The 18,572-nt window shown below is 41.4% G+C and overlaps 1 protein-coding gene across 1 annotated transcript in view; it reads right to left on the bottom strand.

Annotated features, from left to right (window-relative positions):
- Window positions 1–203: 203 nt before the first annotated feature.
- pik3r5.L (phosphoinositide-3-kinase regulatory subunit 5 L homeolog) overlaps window positions 204–18,572 on the bottom strand; it is a 32,193-nt gene continuing 13,824 nt past the window's right edge. The window contains exons 3-20 of the mRNA XM_018235472.2: window positions 17,206–17,318; window positions 12,373–12,473; window positions 10,866–10,934; window positions 10,641–10,779; window positions 10,345–10,414; window positions 9,007–9,181; window positions 8,670–8,829; window positions 7,736–7,819; window positions 6,909–7,644; window positions 5,620–5,770; window positions 4,004–4,123; window positions 3,416–3,538; window positions 2,909–3,002; window positions 2,741–2,817; window positions 2,168–2,261; window positions 1,662–1,744; window positions 1,018–1,130; window positions 204–932 (exon numbers count right to left, since the gene is read on the bottom strand). Of these exons, the coding sequence (XP_018090961.1) occupies window positions 782–932; window positions 1,018–1,130; window positions 1,662–1,744; window positions 2,168–2,261; window positions 2,741–2,817; window positions 2,909–3,002; window positions 3,416–3,538; window positions 4,004–4,123; window positions 5,620–5,770; window positions 6,909–7,644; window positions 7,736–7,819; window positions 8,670–8,829; window positions 9,007–9,181; window positions 10,345–10,414; window positions 10,641–10,779; window positions 10,866–10,934; window positions 12,373–12,473; window positions 17,206–17,305 (2,640 nt within the window). The 5' untranslated portion in view covers window positions 17,306–17,318 and the 3' untranslated portion in view covers window positions 204–781. The remainder of the gene's footprint in view (window positions 933–1,017; window positions 1,131–1,661; window positions 1,745–2,167; window positions 2,262–2,740; window positions 2,818–2,908; window positions 3,003–3,415; window positions 3,539–4,003; window positions 4,124–5,619; window positions 5,771–6,908; window positions 7,645–7,735; window positions 7,820–8,669; window positions 8,830–9,006; window positions 9,182–10,344; window positions 10,415–10,640; window positions 10,780–10,865; window positions 10,935–12,372; window positions 12,474–17,205; window positions 17,319–18,572) is intronic.

Here is an 18,572-nt window from a genome sequence, read left to right as displayed (position 1 = left end):
TTTTGTGACATTCGGCGCATGTGCAGTAGAGCCGTACCGTAAATGTTCCTACTGCGCATGCGCCAGAAGACGCCGGTCAAAGCAGGGAGAAGACGCGCGTGGGAGAAGATGGCGACTGTGAACTCCGAGGACAGGACCTGCGCAGAGGGGTGAGTAACAAGTTAGGGGCATTTGCCCAGGGGGACAGGTAGGCAAGGGGGGAGGAGGGAGAGGGGGAAACACAGGGGAGGGGGGAGGGGTTTTTCGCCCAGGGGGTTCCTTCTCCTTTAAGGTGTAAGTGGAAGAGTGGGAGCTAAAAATTTTGCACCCTTGTACCCGAAGTTGCTGACTTTAAGACGTTAAAAATACTGGAATCCATACATATCTGCCATAATTTAAAATGCTTCTAAGAGCCCTTATGACTAGTTAGGCAATAGAAAATATTCCACCACTAATAAAGTCAGGTATGTCAGGGTCAGATATGAAGCACGACAGCTGCTAGATGAAGAATATGCAAAGGGGATCAGAGAAGAATATGTCAAGGGAAAAACTGTTGGTGATTTTCATCCGAATAGATATCTTGTCATTGCCAAATTAATGGTCTCTTCAGTGCAGTAGATCCTTGGTGTTTAAAATTAGATGAGCACCACACTCATTAATTAAATATCGTACCAGAATTGATTGAGCCTCAGATATTTTCAGGAAGGGAGTTAGAACCGTTTGTAGACCAAGCGCCCAAGTGTCCACAAGCCTGGCTAGAGGGCACCTATAATAGAAAGTATTTTGACTTCTCCTGGTTCCACTAGGGTTGAGCCCCACTAAACGTTGCAATTGGCAAACACAGCAGTGAGCAGAATTCTGATTGGTTTTGCGATGCTTGGCTCCAAGATGGCAGCCGGTTCCTTCTGCAGAAGTCTCTGTCTTCTGGTTTGTAACATGGAGACACTTCACATCTGGTAGAAAAACAATGAGATGATCAGATTCTCATGTGACAATGCATTACCCCCCCCCCCAAAAAAAATGTTAATTGTATCTTACTTTATAACCCTCTGAAGTATTTTGCGCTCATCTTGGTCAAGACATAAAGGGAAGGTGCCACCATGTTGTGCGATGATCTGGGCTTTGTCTATCTTGATATGGGAAGTGCAGATCTGTTGGTCGTAAGAAGATAATCGTGAGATTTTGATTCCACCCATCTAATAACCAGGGACAAAATAATTATAATATTTCTTCAGCTACATATTCACATGACCCATGACCCCCAAGTTGGTCCTAGCCTAGGAGAATTCCCATCTTCTAGGCTGTATGTAGATGCTGTGAAAGTAGTCACTGGCTGTCAGGTTCTCTGGTGGGCCCATGGAGACCCAGTTCAACAAAGTTTAAGCACAACAGATGAGTTAACTGATCTACTGTTTATCATTAGGTTGCCAACCCAAAGTTACAGAAGCCCTGTTTGCAGTATGATCTCTGCTTCTGCTGTAGATGCCAACTGATCACGTTCCTTGCTAATCAACACACTCTGTCTAGAGATGTCACTAGGTTGGGGATACAAATCTGGTGACATAATTAATGAACATCATAGAAGACCCTGTACCACCTGTAAGCAATACCATTTTTGTAGAATAATATATTAATATAAGATCCCCTCACATGAGCTGGTTTTCCCTAATGTTAGTGCTCACCTGGTTGAAGCTCTTTTTTGTCTTTGAATTTTGTCGCTTCACAACCTCTCTCACAGTGAGATTCAAGCACTCCATGTTGCTGTCTATAACAGAGACCAAAGGTATTGCATTACAAGGAGGAGGTAGCTTAAACACACAACCATTACCTTCTACAGCAGGTAAGGACAAGACAGGCAATTCACTTTTAGTGTGTGACCCTTTTAAACATTGGAACATTTAGACTTAACTCTTTATAATAGACTACAAGCCACAAATAACCAGTAAAACATATACTTATAATGCAATCATTTATAATCTTGTCACGACTTATACATGAAAAATAACCCATTGTTGTACATGTATGAGGATATTTAAAGTTAGCTTGAAGCTTAATGACCTGTATAAATCTATCCTATTTTATATGTTCATAGAATTATGGTATTCTTAACAGAACTTTAATGCCAAGATAAACCTCATCACATGAAAAACCTCCCAGCTACCCCTGTAATGACCTCTAATGCACATACCCAGCTCCTCATAGGTATTGCAGGCTTTCCTGAGGCTGACTGATGTGCAGACCTTCTCACCGTTACTCCATCGGCTGCGCCCACTGACTGTTGACTGTGAAAGCCAAAAGAGAAATGATACATTACAAGGCAAACAAGCAGTGGCAAGTATTAACTTTCAATCACAATGTACTATAGAGGGTAAATTAAATAAAAATAAGATTGAAAGTGGATGGAGAAGCCGTGGTGGAAAACAAGACACAAGAAGACAGCAGAAGAGAAAAAGACAAAGTCTAGGAGAATTAAAAGCAGGACAGAAAGCAGGCAGAAGGCAGAGCACAACAAAAGGCTAAAAAGGAAATTAGTCAAAATAAATCATTCCATAGAAAAGCCAATAAGAGAAAAAGTTACTGTGAGGCACCAAAATGGCAAAAGCAAATGCAGCTGAAAGGAAAGGAAGAAGCAGGAGTACGGGGAGTCTAAATATAAACAAAAACCAAAAGTGGAAAGTTCATTGCACAGTGATAGCAAAATGGCACACAGCTTATAGTGGGGGAACACCCAGAATCCCATTCAGCAAGCATGGTGCCCTACCTGGCTGTAGACAATTTGTAGTGTAAATGGAATTACGTCTCGGTCTCCATCTATACCGAGCCTCTTGCAACCTGGCCCTAAGGAAGGACAATGTATCATGGCAATTAGCAAAAAGCATTTTGAACATGTAGGTTAATATTGTACCCGTGAATTACTTCCAGAATATACCTGATGCTCTTATTGCTCTCAAAGCTGCAGAATGACCCAACTCCAGGCACTGAATAAAGACTTCTGTTTGCTTACCTCCGCCATCAAAGGTAATCTACATAAAAGGGAGAGGTTTTACCAGTTTTTTGTAATGAATTCATTGTTTATGCATATTGAATTGGCAGTGAGTCTGTAAAAGCATTGTGGCAGCTACCCCTCATATTAGCTCTTAACTAATAAATCCCTGAAAGCGCTGAAGTTGGTTCAGGGCCTTAAATGTTGAAGTCTTATTGTATCTGAAATTTGACATATTTTTATTTGAATCTGGAAATACATTTATATAATTTATTTTTATTTTTCAGTTACTGTATATCCATGTTTATAATCCTGCACCATTGTTGATACAATCACTGCCACCAGAGCCAAACATTCTTCATGGCTTGTTCAGACCCAGAATATTAGAAATCCTGGTGGATCAACTTAAAGAGTCTTTTTGGTAAGAAGAATGTTTATAGACATCATGCTCACCTCTGCCTGGTATAACTGCAAGAGAAGTGATCTTGTGGCAAAGCGGCAGTAGTACAGCACCATGTCAGCCAGAATGGGCATTGTGGTTGTCTCGGCAGCCTCATTCTCTTGCTTCGATGACTTCTGTAGAACAAGGTGAGATATCAGTTGTTGCCCTTCAATGAATGCATTTTGAATTTATAAGCGATTACTGAGGTCATCAGTAATTTAAGGTGACCTAGCTAAACTCTTGATTCGTGGTTGGTATTATAATGTAAGCATATTGAAATAGATAAGGTCCTGGGTTCTGTTTTGGCCATGGAAACTCTAGATCCTCACAGCTTACTCCTCTTCCTTCTAAACATACCAGCACGCAACACATCTCTCCATCCATGAGGAAACATCAACCTTAGGAATGTGGACTCACAGGTTGAAGCAAGAAGAGAACAGGAGGGATAAAGAAGGTGAGGTGAACATCAACTAGGAAAGGAATTGGGGAAATCACGGCACAAAGTGATAAATTGAAGTGGACAAAGGCAATGGGATTAAATAGCATTCTTACAGAAGGTGAGCACTACTAATATACTTCTCTGGGTGCTGAACTCTTACCTGACACAGCATGGAGGTGGATAGATCCATTAGGCCCATTATATTGCGTTTATACCAGGGGTCCAGGATGCCAATGTAGTGAGAGATATCATTAGTGCTTTCTTCATCTCCAAATGCATCCTGCAGAGATAAAACAAGCCTCACTTCAGCCATAACTTCAGCCTTCAGAATAACATGTTGATGGTTAAAAAAGACAAGGGGAGCAGCAGAAGAATCTGCAGAGAATCCGCAGTGTTACATGGGCCCTAGCCTAAAGGTGGCCATACACTGCCTTGCCAAATGAGCATAACTGGGCCCGACTTGGCCACACACACACAGGGCCAAATCAGGCTGATCTGAACATTGGCTGATGGGTAACCCGTCCAACTGATATCTGGCCAATATTGGGTTGCTCCGTTGGAGGGAAAGCTTTTATTAGCCTGTGTATGTCCACCTTTACCCTACAACCAATAAAATAACTGGAACAATTACTGGGCTAGTCCAGAAAGTAACCAATCACAATATTAGAAAATGTATAGGGCTAGACTGATTCTGCTGGCAGTTAAATTACTGAAATAATCACTGGGCTAGTCCCACAAGTAGCAAACCAGGGCTGGGCTTATTCAGAGCCTAAAAACCCCTAAGAAAGTTAGTATAACCTATAGCCAACCATAACATTAAAAATTCACAGGGATAGATCAGGTTGTAGACAGTTGAGCCTTCATTATAATGTGTGGCACACACATATAGGAGCTGATTTATTAAAAATCGAGTTTTAGTTTTTTCACAATTCGACAAAAAACATGCAGTAAAAAAACAAAGTACTAATATACTCGAGAATATTCTTTATAACCTCAAATAGTCATCATTTATTAAAGAATAAAACCACGAAAAGTCGCCAGAAATAACTCCGCAGGTAAAAGCTTGCAAAGTTGTGTAGAAGTCAATGGGATTGTTCTCTGACAACTTTATTTATTTATTTATTTTCCCAGTTTATTAAAGCTTTCGAGCTTTCAGCCTCATTGAAAATGAATGGGACAATGAGATTCTCACTGGCATGCAATTTATTTTCTGTGAGAAAACATGCCTGGGAATATTTTGTTGAATTTTTTTCTTAAAAAAGCTAGCATTCAAGAAAAAAAAGTTGCAGGAGTTTCATGTGCGTTTTTTTTTTCTCGTCCTCCTTTTTTTCTTTTTTTTTTTTTTATAAATATGGATTTTGTTAATTTGTCCCTAAGACTCCCTAATGTAGGTTTTTACTATAGGGCTGTACATATCTGTGATGTATCATATGATCTGTATGTTATCTATAACCTGTCGCTTGCATATTGGGAGTAAAGCAGTGGTTGTTTTTTTTCCAGTTCCAGTACCCCTTCGAATGCCCAACCCCATTAGCTCAACAAGGTTACAGATATAGGAAAATCAGGAACTATTAGCCATAACTTCAAGAATATTTAGGATGCCATTTGGTCTTCACTCCAAATCTCTCCCTTTCTGGCCTTCAGACTGGACTTTTAGGGATATCTAGGAGAGCAAATGTATATATACATACTGACATGGTGAAGATAAAAAACATTTTTAATGTGTCTTCAGACTTTGGTGATCATTTAAGGCCATCGAGAGTACGAAAATGTTACCTCTAGTGGGAACCGGCCAGATGGGCTTGGAGACTTGAGAGGGGATTCAGCGTTTGTCAGTGGTGCATTTGTGGAGCTTCTTTTTACTGGAACGTAGTAGAATTGCAACTTGAAGAACCTTGTGAGTAGTGGGCAACTGCTCTCCTTCAGTCTGAAGTGAGATGGGGAGGTACAGGTAAATAGCAAGGTTTAGAGATCAGACTGTGTATACACAAACAAGTTAAAGTGATACTGACACTAAAAATGTTCTTTTCAAAATATTAATCTACATTAAAAGTATGTCACGTTGATCGTTTGCTGATAGTTCTGCTTTTGTAAGTAATTGTTACTACCTAAACCTCACTGTTTTGCCAACCTTACTGTCCCATATTAGGGGTAAATTTACTAAGCAGTGAAAATTTCACTAGCGTTCAGCGCAGATGCACTAGAGTTCAATTATGCCTAGTGCAACTTCGTTAGAGGTATTCACTCAGGCTAATTTGCATACAGCAGGAAATTATAAAGTTTAATGAACGTATATGTTGCAGCAAATACATTACATTACACAAGTCCAGTGAACCTTAATAAAGAAAATGTAGTTGTTCTAATGCCCTACACATGAGCCCATTGTATAATTTGTGTTCCATGTGTAAGAAAATGTATGGGGGAACCCGTTACCCAAAAAATGTTTTTTAAGGACTTTTGCAGTCATCTCTCTGAAAAAAGGAAAAGAAGCCAGTGTTTTTTGGGACTTAGAAACTTTTCCACTAAAAGTTTGAGGAAGATCTATGCACTGCAATGCACTTCGCCTGGTCTGAGCTGGTGAAGGCAAGTCTGGCGAAAGAGGTAACGTTGAGTAAAATCTGCATTTTAGTGAATTTGCGAAGTAACGTCAATTCGCCAGAGCAAAAATTCATCAGCCGATAGTGTGAATGAGCGCTATCGGCTGTCTCTTTCGCTAGCTAGTAAAACGGCGAAGTGCCTAAAAACGGTGACGCTGGCGAATCATCGACATCGTTTGTCACTTCACCCTTTAGTAAATCTGCCCCCAAGTCTTTCAGTTCGAGCTTCTAATGCTAACTGACTACTGCTGCACAAACATGGCAGTCCCCTGGGGGTAAGAAAGGTAATGTAAAAGCATCAAGCAAATGCTTTTATGGCAAAATTAAAAATAGCATTCAAACATAATGTTATGATGGATATGAAAAAAGGTTATTTTCTTGTGTCAGTATCTCTTTAAGGAGGTTTGTGCTCAAGTTAGAAAACAAGTTCAACCTGGACTTATTGGTAGAGACCCTCACCAAACTCACCTTAAGTTGCTATACGCTCTGGCAACTTTTCCAGAAATCCGGTCTGAGCCAAATACCACAACCCTCAGTGTCGAAACTTTGGTGTCATCATCACAACTTAGAAAGGGTCTTCTCTTAAAGGCCACCTTCTGGCTTAGCTGTACTTCCAGGAACTGGGTCCCCAGAGCGTGCTGCGGCAGGGACTTGGACCTCTTTGACCGCACAGGAACCCTGCTCACTTGTGGAGTATACATGCTTCCTGCTCTGCGCAAGGTGATTGTCTTTGATAGGTCAGGAAATGGGCTTAGCAAGGTATTAGAGATACAAGGGCTAAGCTCAGCTTTAAGTTTGACCTTGGCTTGGTGACCTTTGGTCTTAAAGAGCCGACAGATCTTCTGTTTCAGCTTGCTGTTGGCTCTCTCCTCTGGATACTCCCCCATCTCTGATATTTCCTGGGAGCCCTCGTCACTGTCTTCCACATAACCACTGTCAACACAGCTGGAAAGGCTTGAAACAAATGTCATAGAATGGCTTGCAAGGCTGGACATGCTCATGCTTGGGTCTTCTTTTGATTCACTGGGAAAGTTCCAGTAGACATAACTTTTGGAGAACAGAGAATCCTGTTTGGGAGATTTTGCACCATCCATATCTTCTTTATCATCAACCTCCTCTAAATCCACTTCTTCTTCTTCCTCAGTCACCTCGTCTTGTAGAGACTCAAGATGGCTTTCACTGAGAAGGATCTGGTTCAGGATATCTGCCAAAGACAGAAGTGATAGTATCCCATAAATAAGGCTTATGGGGAACAGCCCAATGATATATAGAGGAACGCTGGAAAAAGAGCTTACCAAAATCATCCTGATCCCAGCTGTATGTGTAACACTTTGCTACAGGCATGAAAATAGGCTGAATTCTGGAGGTCGAACTGGACCCTAAGTAGAGAAAAAATTTACAGAGATTTTTATTTACGGATTGATTCTTTGTTCTTACTGCTTTTGGGCTGCTTTTTTTTTTCTTTGGTCAGGAACCTCTCCTGACTTAGGGAATCCATTCTCCCACCAACTACTTCCCAAGTTAAGCTGCACTCAGCAAGTCCAGTTGCTCTAGATTTATTTTTACTAGATATACCATGACCTGAATGATAGGTAGGAATTCTACTCCTGCTACTTGGGAGACCAAGATCAGATGGGCCATTTACAATGCACCACTCAGTCAGCACTAGCACTAGTCAGCCTTTTCGAAACACAGACCTACACAAACACCTTGAATCAAGCTTTACCAAAGTTAGGCAGCACTCAATTCAAGAGGAGTGGTCAGTGGAAGGCATGTGGGCATCCATCTATGGACCCACCCCTTATCTGTGCATCATTCAGATTCATTAGGAAGTGTCAGGAGCAGCAGCCACATCAAGGCCATGTCTTTATTGCCTTACTGACAGGTGGTAATGAAAAGGCTTTGCCTCCTGACCTTTGTCTCCTGAACCTGGTGCTGGATTGAGGAGCAGAGTGCAGCTTACCTTGAAAAAAAATGGGGGAGAATGGAGAGGTTCCTGTCTGACCAAAGGAACAAAGTATCAGAACTCCAGAGATTGGATTCACTAACAAGCTGAAAGTTCCTGTCTGGCTATAGGAAGAAAGAGAGTTTCTTGTCTAACCCTAAGAGATAGAATGGCCCAGAGGCAGGGAATCAGAGAATTGGTGTGCCTGGATTGATCAGGGGAGGATTCTAAATGGGCTTAAGAACACAGGTAAATGTTTTTTGAATTACTTATATTAGTAGTACCTGTGTATCCCCCCATGAGCCCGGCTTTCTCTGCCACTTCCAGTAGTTTTGCCTTGAGAGACTCCCTCATTTTCCCTGAGTTAATGTCAGCCATTGTTGCACGCTCCATCGCCTCTGTCAGGTCCGAATAGATCTCTTGTAGCTTTTCCATTGGTCTCGACTAAAAAGAAAATAAAGTAAAGTATCAGTCTGTTTATAACCTACTCATTATGGCTTTGCACTTGTATTTCTTGATGAAATCAGATTCTGTGGTGCCGGCTGTACAGATTCACAAGTAGCCATTTTGCAGTTGTGTGCCTAACATATTGCGATCATTTAGAATAATGCAGTAACTTACTGTAAGAGATGCACCAAGCTCTTCAATGTGGGCTTGTGCCCCGAGGCTGGCTTGGAAAAGGTGCTGGATCAGAGAGACGAGTGTTTGCTGCATAGGGTGCTCTGCATTACTCAGTTGTTCCGCCACTGAGAGGAACTCACTGGGAAGCTCTGCTGGGTTAAGCAACAGCACAGTGCTAGGGGGGCAAAAATACACCAGATCAGGCTCTAATTCTGCCTAAAATAATAAATTGCACCAGTTGGTCTCAAACATGATTATAAAACAGTTCCCAGCTTAATTCCTTTAGTAACCAAACATCTATAAAATTCACATGCCATAGTGGGGGTCATTTATAAAGTTTGTGCATCGCATATTTATTCCCAAAATGGTTGTTTTGCCCATGCTTTGTGACTAATTTTGTGCAAATGACTCGCAAATGAGACGGGTCTGTGCGTGAGTACAGGTTGTTCTGCGTGAAAATAGCGTTGACAGTAACTTAAATTTGCAACTTGCCAAACTGTTTTGCGAATATTTTCTTCAACAGCATAATTCAAATGCAGAGTGTGCGCATAAATATTCGCAATTTTTGCCATTTTTAAAAAGCTCTTATAGACATTCGCAGTGTGAAAAACAAATTTGCAACTCTGTTTGCACATTCTTATTCAGCTTTATAAATATTACCAGGCGCAGGGCACATATTTTCACTGTGTGAATCATTCTGCCCTGCGCTAAGTTTATAAATGAGCCCCAGTGTGTTTTGGTTTTTACTCTGCAGTACAAAGCTAATCAGCCCTGCAGCAAGTTGATCTTTTATAGGTGTTTGTACCTGAAGGGAGGTAGTAGTGTCATCCCACGTGTTGGAAATTAGCTGGACTAGATAGCTCTGCCGTATTCATAGCAGATTAACAACTACTCTTTACTCCAATATTTGTTCATAAATGAGTGAAAAAACTTCGAAAAGTTTTATAAACTAAATAATGGCCTAAAGCCACAAACATCCTATCACAAACACATTTAGTAATTTACTTACGCGCCACTAGGTGGAAGCATTGCTATGCAATAGCAAATATAACCCCTTGCTTTAGTAGGGCTTAGTACAGACCAGCTCACTCCTTTTTATATTATCTGTTATTTATATAGCATTGACTCCAGCCTGCAAGGCAGAAGTCATAACAACTGAGCCACCATTCTAACGGAATAAAAGGCAAAATTCATGGAGAGTTTTTGGACACAAGTACCTTTAATGAATAGCAATACGTGCATGTTCACATAAATTTTTGCTCAATCACATCCTCAGCTGCATTTATAAATGAACCCTAATAACTAATATTCCATTTAGGAATCAAGGCTGATACTCACACTGTGCTGCTGCAGGACGACCTCGTTGGAATTCCCTGTTCAGCTCTCACCAGTCGTTGGTATGTGATTCCTGAGTACATATGGACAGTCAGCTCAATGCACTGATTCCACCCAATCTTTACTCCACCCCCCCCCCCCACTAATAGGGGAAGTTTAACATTTTATTATATTGTTTATCTGGCCCTAGGCTTCCATATGGACTTCTGTCCTTCAAACTGCTTCATGGTTGCTAAGCTGAGGTTAAAAACCCTTTAGAGTAATGAATTCCTAGACATTAAATGGATGTGGGTCGGTACCTGGTGCCTTCTGCTCCTCACTGATAAAACTGAGCATCTCCCGGAAGGTGTGACAATAGGGGGCCGGCCATGTGAGGAACGTATGAAACACCTCAAAGGCTTTGGGGAGCAGATCAGATGTTTCTGGGATATAAGGGGCCTGCAACAGGAGAAAGAGTTTCATTGAAACTTCTGTATTAAAGAAAAAAAAATCCCCACAATTATTTTACTACCCTGGGTGCTTACCCGAAGTACAGCAAAGTAAAACATCAACGCCAGTGGCGTGAGAAGTTCATATTCAACATTTTCCTGCGCCTGTGGAAAAAAATAAGATGCCCACTCAGATCTCCCTGTATTTAATGGCAAAAAACATTAATATTATATAATATATCCCCTGACCTTACTAATCTTTTATTTTGTATTTCAGTCTGTCTCCTTGTTGCTAGGGTCAGTGAGGTCCCTAGCAATTAGGCCTAATTGTATGAGTGGTCAGTATCATACCCCTTTAATTATGCTACAATATTTTTGGGTAGGGGCAGACAGGGAGATTTGTCGCCCGCGATTTTTAAACGCAAGTTCTCTCGACAAGTCTTTTTGTCTCTACATGCAACCTGCTTGTCATTATGTACACAGCACGATTTGAAATCGCCTGTAGTTCCAAAATGCACCCTTTTTGGATTGATTTGTCAGAAATAGCATGTACATAGAAAAGTACTGAAATCTACTACAAACACACACACATAGAGATTAGTAGCCGCAATAGTATGCAAATTCTTTCGTGTGCGCAATGACGCAGTTACGTAAGGACGCTAGCAAACGTCGGGGTCCACCATTCTTTTACCAAGCGCTCAAGGCAAGACGCAGAGAAAACACTCTCCTTCATGTGTGTGTGCGAATATATAATTTATACATATGCGTATGTACAAAACAGTGAGCGAAAAACAACATAGTACACAGTAGTTGTTTTCTGTTCCCTACGTGGGATGAAAAAGTAGCGCGACGCCCTATGGGATACAAAACGCTCAGGAACAAAAGTCGCTCTAAATCTTCACTCGGTTTTTAAAAATCGCAGGCTTCCAATCTCCCTGTGTGCCCCTACCCTTTAAAAGTGTCCTCAGTGCTCAGTCACTCTCCCCATGAAACAGAAATACCCACTGAGGTCGCACAGGAGACCAGGGTTTAATTTAAGTCACCTGCCTGATTAATGACATCCCTGCAGTTTGGGAACCAAAAGCGATTTTTCCTTCCCTTGCCCCACCCCCTCTCCGGTCTCGGGTCCCTTTTGGCCATTGTTCCTGCCCAGAGCTGGAAAAGGAGAGTGAACTCAGGAAGCTGGATCCTTCCCCCGTCTCGACCCATTCAACACAAAGATGTCTGTAGCTCCACTTCCCATTCTCCACAGGTTCCCATCTGCCTCCAGGGAATCCCAGCACCTGCTGTTATGTGTATGTTAAAGCCAAGTGTGTGAATTTCTGCACCACCCCACTCACACATTCAGTGATTGTGAAAAGTTTTTAGGCCAATGGCACAACCATTGATTTTGCACTTATTGCTCATATTTATGTGTGCCACTATTTTCAGTGAATAGTTTCTATAACCAGTAGCAACTCTCAGCATTCAGTAGGGTAGTACTGAGAGCTGGAGCAACCACTCATGGAGCACAGACTCAAAATGAGCCAATGAGGTTATTAAGAAAGAAACTGACACTTATCAAAATTGTATCTTGCCTTGTGCCAACCTTCTGGTCACTTACCTCCCTTGTTCTTTCCAATGTCTTCTCTGCCAGAATAATATAATTAGTTGCATCACGGTTCACTAGTTCCTCTAGGCTCCAGTAATTGAGGCATAGCCCAGCTAGTGGATAAAGGAAAAGTCACATTTATATTTCCATTTTTTTCCTGTTAGTACAGTATGAGGGTATAGCTTATTGTGTGGCCAGAACATTGGTTTTCTGTATATTTGTATTCATACATATGGGGGAGGTGCTGTATTGTTGTCTTAGACAGTATAATATGAGGGTAAATCTTATTGTGTGCCCAGAAAATTCTTTCTCTGTATATTTGTATTCATACTTATGCAAAGGAGGTGCCATATTGTTTCCTTAGTACAATAAGAGGGTATAGCTTATTTTGTGTCCAGAACATTCCTACTCAGTATATTTGGGTTTGTACAGGAGGGATTTTATTTAAAATGTTGTGTTTATACAGGAGGAAGGTACCATATTGTTTCCCTTGGACATTACAGTATGAGGGTATAGCTTATTGTGTGCCTAGAACATTAATTTTCTGTATATTTGTATTTATACATATGGGGAAGAGGTGCCGTATTGTTTTCTTAGACAGTATAATATGAGGGAAAAGCTTATTGTGTGCTCAGAACATTCCTTTTTTTTTTTTATATATTTGCATTTATACATATGGACAGGAGGTGCCATAATGTTTCTCTTACAGGCAGCAGCCCCAATGCCCCCCCCTTCTCCTGCTCGTCTCTTAAAAACTTCAGTGTGGGAGCGTATCACTAGTGCAATGAGCAGTGCACTATAGCACTCTCTGCAGAGCGGAGACAAATTTCTGGGTTAAAAAAACGGAAATTCATCTCTTAAAGGGATTCTGCCATGAGTTTTATGCTGTTGTTTTTATTTCTAAATTACACTGTTTACACTGCAAATAATTCACTCCACCATATACAATATGTAATTCCTAACACAACTAGTGTATTTTTTTAATTGTAATATTGGTATGTAGACAGCTATCTCTGGTCATTTTGCCTGGTCATGTGCTTTCAGAAAGAGCCAGTGCTGCACTATGGAACTGCTTTCTGACAGGTTATTGAGTCGCAGTGGGACATGGATTTTTACTATTGATTTGTGTTCTTACATCTACCAGGGAGTTGCTATCTGGTTACCTTCCCATTGTTCTGCTGATGGGATGCTGGGGTAAAAGGGAGGGGGCGATACCACTCCAACTTTCAGTGCAGCAGTAAAGAGTGACTGAAGTTTATCAGAGTCACATGACTGGGGACACCTGGGAAACTGACAATATGTCTAGCCCCATGTCAGATTTCAAAATTCCTTTTTAAAAACAGATTTCAGTGCAGAAGTCTGCTGGTGCTATTAACTAATGTATTTTGAAAAAAACATGTTTTCCATGACAGTATCCCTTTCAAGTTACAAGAGGCGGCTCTTTGCCGCTCACTGCCACCTGAGGCAAGGTTCTCAACTTGCTTCATGGCAGGGACCGCCCTGTTATCTTAGATAGTACAGTATGAGGGTATAGCTTATTGTGTGTCCAGAACCTTCTTTCTCTGTATATTTGTATTTTTACACATGGAAGGGAGAAATTAAATTAAAGTTATTGTATGACAAAATTTATAGAATAGATTCCATGATAGAGAATAAGAATTACATGGTAAGTAAGATTTATATTATTATTTTCCTTATTTTCATGCTTAGGTTAATGATTGAACAGAGCGGTCAGACACGTCCTACAGTTTTTAAGCAGACTCATTTCATGGGCGAAAGTACTTAAATGTTTCTTTGATGGCTCACACAATATATAATAGGATGTTGTCACCCCAATCACAGATCTGCTCAAACTATGGCTCAACTATCTTTAGTAGTGCTAATTCCTGGGGCATAATCCTGCACCGCCTCCATCTTGCCCTACTGTCTACATTTCATCCTACAATTCATCATATCCTAAAGTTTACAGCTTGTCCTGCTGTCTCCATTTGGTCCTACTGTTGTTAAACTTTCATAAGGTCTCCATCTTGTTCTACTGTCTCTATCTGGACCTACAGTCTCAGCCTTGCATTACAGTTGCCATCTTGCCCTACTGTTTCCATTTTGTTATTTTGCTACTGTTTATCGGTTATCCCCCACAATGTTTGCCCTGCAGGGACCCAGTTTTTGTGAGATCCTTTATAATTTTAGCCGTATGGACCCCCTAAAAAAGACTCATATACAGTATGGTGAGGCAGATTAGCAAATTAGCAGTTTAAGAAACAATATGTAATTTTTGGCTACTTTGTTTGGAGATGACCAGACAGGATGGCTAAATCAGCCAGTATACAATTCAACTACTGGGGGGGGGGGCAGGTAGAAATGCCACCAGGTGCCCTGTGGTACTGGGGGCCTGGACAGATGCCAAGGTCTCGTTTGAGACCCACAAATAGGGGAGGACCTGCTGTGAGTAGAGTTTGAGCTGATCATGGGCATGCATTGGGCACAATGGGGACTGATCAGGGGTGGTGACCAGGCATATAGTGCAGAATAACCTGCGTCCCTTAAAATAAGTAATACAGGGCCAGTGATTTCAAATGGCAGTTTAGTTGGACTGAATCCATTGACTTGCCCAATCAGAACCATCTCGTCTATATGAATTGTCTGGATTTGGTTAAACTAGGCCAGCAGAAGATATTTTTACTTGTGGATCCTAGGTTTAGAGATTGTGAAGTGGAGCACTGGAGCAAAATGTACACTGAGGGGTCTATACATTATACTTTGCAAACGATATCTGCAAAAAAATAAATAAAAAAAAAGATGTAAAAAGCTGTGTAAAATAAATGGTTAACTCATCAAGGTGTGTGTTATTTTACACCATGTGATCACGAGATTTTCTACTGTTATTTTACAAAGCTTCAGCCCTCTGTAAATAAGTTCCAGTGGAAGTTGCTCAAGATAAAGTGCATAAACAATTGCTGACATTTTTACGCCATTTTTTACACGGCGATGCCTGGCGATGTGTGACGAATTATTCAGTGTTTTTTGCATCACATAATAAATATGCCCCTTTGTTTCTAAAACTGGAACTAGAGGTAATAATGTTGGAGGGACATGGCCCTTTTAGCCCACCAGGTTCTGGAGCCTATGAACTATGCAAGTTAATTCAGTCTGGGACTGGCAGCTTGTGCAGTAACTAGCAGTGGAATGGCACATTATATATAGGATTTATAAGCTTTGTCTTAAGGTCCAGATGAAATGCAATATGAATTATCAAACATGTCAATGCCATTAGTACACTTCGGGCCTAGGAAGGACTGACCCATAAACATGTCACTGACATTAGTACACTTTGGGTCTAGGAAGGACTGACCCATAAACATGTCACTGACATTAGTACACTTTGGGCCTAGGAAGGACTGACCCATAAACATGTCACTGACATTAGTACACTTTGGGCCTAGGAAGGACTGACCCATAAACATGTCACTGACTTTAGTACACTTTGGGCCTAGGAAGGACTGACCCATAAACATATCACTGACATTAGTACACTTTGGGTCTAGGAAGGACTGACCCATAAACATATCACTGACATTAGTACACTTTGGGTCTAGGAGGGACTGACCCATAAACATGTCACTGACATTAGTACACTTTGGGTCTAGGAAGGACTGACCCATAAACATGTCACTGACATTATTACACTTTGGGTCTAGGAAGGACTGACCCATAAACATGTCACTGACATTAGTACACTTTGGGCCTAGAAGGGACTGACCCATAAACACGTCACTGACATTAGTACACTTTGGGCCTAGGAGGGACTGACCCATAAACATGTCACTGACATTAGTACACGTTGGGCCTAGATGGGACTGACCCATAAACATGTCACTGACATTAGTACACTTTGGGTCTAGGAAGGACTGACCCATAAACATGTCACTGACATTAGTACACTTTGGGTCTAGGAAGGACTGACCCATAAACATGTCACTGACATTAGTACACTTTGGGTCTAGGAAGGACTGACCCATAAAGATGTCACTGACATTAGTACACTTTGGGTCTAGGAAGGACTGACCCATAAACATGTCACTGACATTAGTACATCAGTGCCAAATCAGGGATTTAATTGGCCTATGAGAAGCTCCCTGTGCAATACCATTAAATTTATTGTAATAGTACTGTGCCAGATTAACCTGGATTGAGATTAGGGTGTTGGGTTTACATCCAACGTTTATACCTCACGTTGCATACAAGATAAAAGGGTTATCAGTTTGTCTGAAATAAAGGAGAAGGAAAGGACAAATCACTGTGGGGCACCCCCAGTGATTGTATTTACTTACTTGATACCCTGTGGTTGCAGCACAAGGCTGCACTGTTAAAAGGAAATGTTCACCTATAAATGTAACTTTAGGATGTTTTGTCCCTTAATAAAGCAAGACAATACTACTGTGTTTTGCCAGAAAGGAAGTAGAGACAGTCCCATGGGTACCAGGAAATACACTCCTCCCAAAAAAGAGTTTTCACTTTTTCAATCTCAAGTAAATCAGGTTTATTTGAACCCAAACAATACATTTTGTATACACCAGTCAAGGTTCAGCCTCTATTTCTATCAGTTTTGGCTTAAAAGTGCAGCTCAAAAGACATGAGGTCCCCCATAATGTTTTTTAAAATATTACAGTGGTGGAACTTGCAATGCCTGGGGAGTGACAGCTATAGACTATAGAGGGAGACAGAGAGACTGCACCAGTAGATTGCCTAAATTTCCCTTCATTTGTGAAAATGTTTTTCTCTTACATTGTACAGTTCTCTGTACCTTTGGGAGAAGAAGGAGGAGTTTGGGGTGCCTCGCCTCACCTGTCCAATTGGATGAGATGTCTGTGTTACTGCTCAATCCATGAAGGCATCGCTCCAGAGCATGCTGAATCCTGTCCTCCGTGCAGGATGTGTTCTGCATCTTATGGCATATCCTGTATTTGGGGGGAAATGAGGGACACACTCAAGTATATGTCAGAACTGCACCCCTTCCATTAACTGCAACATGATGCACACCTACCCCCCACTGTGTGAGTAAAGGAAAATACACCTTATTATGTGACAGCCCACTCCACTAGATAATTACAGACCGCTGGCCGAGGCCACTCAGGGAAGTGCACACTTTTGGGTGGAAGCTGACTATAGAGTTGCTGTGCTCTTCGGCCTACAGCCCACATCCTGCCAGAAAGTAGAGATCATGCAATCCTGTTTAAAGATGGGATGTTGACCTATGCACATGAGTCAGAATGTGCAACGTATGTCCCGTCCTCCTGTGTCATGGAGGAACATCCCAGACTTCCTCAAACGAAATTGTACAAATAATGCTCTGACTGATTGCATGCGGCAGAGAGATAGAGAGATTGCTCTGTGCAGGTCTGTTGCCGTAAAAGTGATATTTAGGTACAATGCATTATGTAATATGACTTTCCTAATATCCTTGTTATCAAAGCAAAAACAATGGTATCATTGCTGGTTGCACCAATCTAGTTACACCTAGTAACCAATTGGCCATTCTTTTGAATCTTTCTACTAAAATGTAAAAAATAAAAGCAAGTATCCTTTTGGTTTGCCTTAAGCAGCACCTGTGTTAGTAGTTAATAATTCAGCCCATTTCCGACCAAAGGTAATGAAAGCATCTTCTTGGAACCCTATGAAATAAGTTTATGCTTAGGTTGGCACAGTAGTTGTTGGTTCAAGACCCCCTGGTGGACGAGTCTTTGCTCAGGGAGACCCATATCTCATAACAAGGTTGCAGATTTAGGAGATGATTAGTGTAACAGCCAAAGTTTCAAGATTATCTAGGAGTCCAAAAAAGTACTCACCCCAAGTGTCCCCCTAACTGGCAATGAAGCTGGACTACATACTGGACCTAGTCCTACACAGAGCCTTCAAACTGAGCCCCCTGCCACTGCTCAATGCCAATCCAGGAGGGGGTAGAATCTTCATGGTGTTAAACCTAAAGCAGTCAAGGGGGTCTTCAGAAAGTAGGAGAAGGTTCCAATGTTCTTTTTCCTTTTCAGGCAGAGAAAGAGCTGCAAGGTCTTGCTCACAGTACTGAGGTTTTACCTGTAAGATACAACTGCCTTACAGTCTGCCAGTGCCCCCACTGTAGCCCAGCCTGACTTAATGAAGTCTCCATTGCAACCTGCTGAGACTATAGACTTAGGCACCTGAGCAAAAACGTAACA

Source organism: Xenopus laevis, chromosome 9_10L (assembly GCF_017654675.1).
Source record: "Xenopus laevis strain J_2021 chromosome 9_10L, Xenopus_laevis_v10.1, whole genome shotgun sequence".
NCBI lineage: Eukaryota > Metazoa > Chordata > Amphibia > Anura > Pipidae > Xenopus > Xenopus laevis.
Note: the sequence above shows the minus strand (reverse complement) of the source record. Positions and strands in the feature narration are given on the sequence as shown.